Source organism: Silene latifolia, chromosome 4 (genome assembly GCF_048544455.1).
Source record: "Silene latifolia isolate original U9 population chromosome 4, ASM4854445v1, whole genome shotgun sequence".
NCBI lineage: Eukaryota > Viridiplantae > Streptophyta > Magnoliopsida > Caryophyllales > Caryophyllaceae > Silene > Silene latifolia.
In genome coordinates this window covers 70695419-70700041 of record NC_133529.1, presented here as the reverse complement: position 1 = coordinate 70700041, position 4623 = coordinate 70695419, and the positions used below count along the sequence as shown (strand labels likewise).

General features: G+C 37.1%; 1 protein-coding gene across 1 annotated transcript; it reads right to left on the bottom strand.

Annotated features, from left to right (window-relative positions):
- Window positions 1-2660: 2660 nt before the first annotated feature.
- On the bottom strand, window positions 2661-3193 carry LOC141652286 (ubiquitin-NEDD8-like protein RUB2). Its single transcript, XM_074459810.1, has one exon. The coding sequence runs from the start codon at window positions 3126-3128 to the stop codon at window positions 2661-2663; it is 468 nt and encodes a 155-aa protein (XP_074315911.1). The 5' UTR covers window positions 3129-3193.
- Window positions 3194-4623: the final 1430 nt, after the last annotated feature.

Here is a 4623-nt window from a genome sequence, read left to right as displayed (position 1 = left end):
AAACGGTCAAGTAAGTAAGTAACTACAAACATGAACACTATCATTTGACCAACTACTATAGTGGCACATTATAAGGAATTATATTAGCCACTAATTAACTAACTAATTAAATCAAATTTAGACTAATTTGGATCATAATAATCCAACAACCTGCACCATTGACCAACCCCAGTTGGGTAGAAAGATGAGAAATATTAGAGGAAAAATTTAGGGATTTTATTTGTTTTAGAATTGTAATTACTCTCCTGTGAAAAAAAAAAAGAATTGTAATTACTCTCCATCTCAATTATCTTTTTTCTTTGACTAAAATACTTGTTTTATTATTATTATTTTACATTTTTTCCATCAATTTATTATTGATTTCTCAATAAATTTATTACGAGGCAGTCTTTCAGAAAAACCTGCCCTAAAACTAGTTAATTATATCTAAAACTAGTTAATTCTACCTGGTGGGAGCTTAAGGCTAAGGCAAATGTTGATCAAGAAGCTACTACGGAGTACATTTTTAGATAAAGATTAGACCTGGCAAAAGTATACCGAATCCGAAAAATCGATCGAAAATACTTGAATTGACACCTGACCGTGCACCCGAAAGGTATAACTGAACTTAACCCTGAAACCTGAATCGACCTGAATTGATTCGAAATCGAACCGAATTTGTAATATCCGAAATAGACCCAAAATCGAATGAACCTGAACTGTTTCAACCTGAATTGTTTTAATCCGAACAGATATACACCTGAACCGATTTCAACCCGTACATTGATGACAGAAACCCAACATTGAAAACCGAAATGACCCGAATGTACCTAGGTGTCACATCTAGGGTGTCTTTTTGTACATGAGTGTCACCCATTTGACGTCAATGAATTAATATTATATCGTAGTTATACAAAAAAAATTATTTATTACTTTAAAAAAAAATATCGTATTATATCCAATGTTTTGATTAAATACCTAATCCCTTGACATACGATCCGATTATGACCTGACTCGAATCTCATCTGCTCTGATATTAACCCGACTCGAACTTTATTTGCACCGATATTGACCCAACTAGAACCTGAACCGATCCGAAATATCTACAACCGATTAAAAGTGAAAACTGAGTCTAACCTGAGTTGAACCGAACTGAAATCGAAATAACCCAATCCGAAAAAACCCAAATCAAAACTGATCTGATTGACCCGTTTGCCACCTCTAATAAAGATCATCATGTAACAAGATAATGTTGATAAAGAAGTTTTATTTATTACTCGACCCAAAAAGTAGCATCACACAACAAAGATCCGTTATTACTCGAATTGAGTTGATCCAAATTAAACAAATATGTACAACTTTGAAGCAAAATCACCCAAATTTGAAATGACTGAAGAGTACATTAGATGACTCATTTTTGATATAAAACTTGAATGATGACCCAACTTTGAACGTCAAGTTAACCCTTATTTGCGTAAGGTGCATAAGGAGGCCAAAATAGATGAAAATCAATCTTATATATCAAAGTTATAGTCTTATCAACGGACACAAAGGTTGGAGTAACATATCCTTGTACAAGTAAGAAATCACCCGTGCCACCAACCACAGGAACATCAGCCGGCTTATAAGTCTTAACAACCCCTAGAGTCGATATGGTACCACTAAGACTGTCCTCGAGTTCAAGCTCATACCTCATAATCGATATACTCTCGAGCCCATCAAAGCTTGAGACAACGATCATGGCCTCTGCTCCTCCTAGGACTTTGGAGGACGGGTCTAGCGTAAGGGTAAGGTTGTTTTTAAGGACACTTGTGGTACCAAAGGGTGCAGCTGTTTGATTAATGCCGGGTACCGGTACACCTTGTACTATAACTAGGTGATTTTTGTTGAAGCTGTTGTGTTGGTATAAAGTGAATTTTTTGGATATTAGGGCATGTGTATGTTTAGAAGAGGAGATTGCTAAGGTTGGGAGGAAAGTTAAAAGGAGTAGATAGAGTTTTGAAGACATATTAACCATGTTGTTATATGACTATGATTGAGGTGTGTGTATTTATAGGTGAAAGTTTTAGTTAGCACTTAACATCATTGTAATAATTTAATTTGTTCAGGACAATAATGCTCCTCATCTTGTATTTTAAAATGGAAATTTAACTTGCGTAATCATTGCTTAGGTTAGAATGAATTTATAACTCTACTTTTTTCAACCAAAGCTACTCAAATCTAAGTGAGCTTATATATATTCACTATGAAAGTTTTGAGTTTATATGTTGGATCAAGATAGTCGAGAGTTGATTATTAAGACCCTTTTTTCTTATTCAATTTCAGTTTGGTTCATATATTATGTATCCATAATCCATTAAGTGAAATCCGGTTTATTTCAATTTAGAAAATTTCAATCCGAAAGAACAAGGCCTAACCATTTCTTGATATTTTTGGGTCATGTATGTTGATTGGAATATTTGTTGCTTATTTTATGCCAAGTAGAGAGGCTGCTGTCGATCTCTAATTTTCTTAACCATCAAATTAATCACTCGTGCTCCGTAAGTCCGTAGTAAACGAGGTGAAAACGGGGTATTACACTATTATTATTCGCGCCATTAAAATCAAGTTCAATTCCGGAATATAAACTAACAAACGAATACATCAATTTCATGCATTAAAAGTTTTAGACACCATAAAAACTAATCAGTACAGCCTCCGCGAAGAGCAAGAACTAGATGAAGAACAGAGCCACCCTCGATATTATACTCGCTAGCAGTCTTATCATCAGCAAGCTGTTTCCCGGCATAAATCAACCGCTGTTGAATTGGAGGAATACCCTCCTTCTCCTCAACGCGCTCCTTGAGGCGGTCAATAGTATCATTGGGTTCAATGTCAATTGTGATCTCCTTGCCAGTAAGAGTCCTAACCTTGATCCTTGTACCACCGCGAAGGCGAAGGACGAGGTGGAGAGTGGATTCCTTCTGGATGTTGTAGTCTGCTACAGTTCGGTCGTCTTCAAGTTGCTTGCCGGCAAATATAAGACGTTGCTGGTCAGGTGGGATGCCCTCTTTGTCCTGGATTTTGGACTTAATGTTGTTGATTGAGTCTGATGGTTCGACTTCCATGGTTATCGTCTTGCCGGTTAAGGTTTTAACGAATATCTGCATCTTGATTGTATTCTAATACTCTATAGGGAGATTGGAAGATGGAGGTTTTAGGATGGTTTCTCTGAGAGAGGGGAAATTGGGTTTATATAGCAATGTAGTTTGAGTTTGTTTAGGAAAGTTTTGTTTAAAACAAAGTTTCCTGATTTGCTACTGCCTGGGATTCCAACTTTATATAGAGTTTTTAGTTTCTCAAACATATCGGAGTAGAATTCCTGCGTAAATAGAAGTGAAGTAGTACGGTACTAGTCTTCAGCATGTGTGCTAGAGTCGGTATGGTACCCGTAAGACCGTCTTCCCGTGCGAGATACGGAGTACATTATATTATATGAATAAGTATAGAAGAACAAACAAATATACAAAGGGTCCCGGTATTCCCACTCTAGACTCACTCGAGCCGCTTTCCTTTTCGTTCGATTATAACTATGCATGATAACAAATTTATTATAACTATGCATGCATGATACGTTAGTAACACAGGAAATGTCAGTTGACCTCAAAACATTATTATATTATTCAGTATATACCCATAAGAACAAAATTCAATCAAAAAAATAAAGATAACATGAGTATAGGAAGTTGCCGGACAATAATAAATTGTACTCCCTCCGTCTCAATCATTTGTTTATCTTTTTTATCCTTATGTAAGGATTATATTAATTAAAGGTAAACAAATTAATGAGACATAGAAAATATTCATCATAATTATACAAATTGAAGAATACAAGTTTTACACAACAATATCCACTATATTATTCCTCATAATTAGTTTGCATAGGGTGCATAAGCAGGCCAAAAGAGATTAAAGTAAACCTTAACAATAACCTCTTAAGGTTATTGTTAAGTATAGTTATAGCTCCAAATTTACACTCGGGACCGAGTATAACAGAATCAGTCTTGTTTAAGGTGTCATGTTGGTAGAGTGTGAAATGCTGGATTTTTTTTTTTGGAAGAAAGGAGCATTATATAAATAAACAAACAGAGTTAAAAGTACATCACGGGGGCGGGTCGGGGGAAAGAGGCGCGCAGGCCAAAACAGAGTCTAAAGTACAGAGTTCTACAACAAAAGGAGGGGGGGTGATCCCACGCAAAACAACCCGACAAAGTACTAGAGTCCCTAATGGAGTAGTGGGCAATGGCATCAGCGACACGGTTGGCCGATCTCTTCTCAAATACAAGCTTCAAATGCGGGTAGTCCTGCAAGAGGGTCCTACACTCAAGAATAATGTTAGTAAACGGTCCACAGGGGGCAGAGGTGCATAAAATGGATGTAACCGCATCAAGACAGTCAGAGGCAATCAAGACATTATTCACAAGGACTCTAGAGCGTAAAATCTCATCCCGAATGGCAAGGACCTCACACAGGTAGGGGTTAGGACCAAGGAGGCGGGTGGACCAACCTAAAACCCAGGAACCAAGACCGTCTCTGATGACACACCCCAGGCTAGCTACGGAAGAGGAGGGGGAAAAGGCCGCGTCAACGTTGGTTTTAAACCAA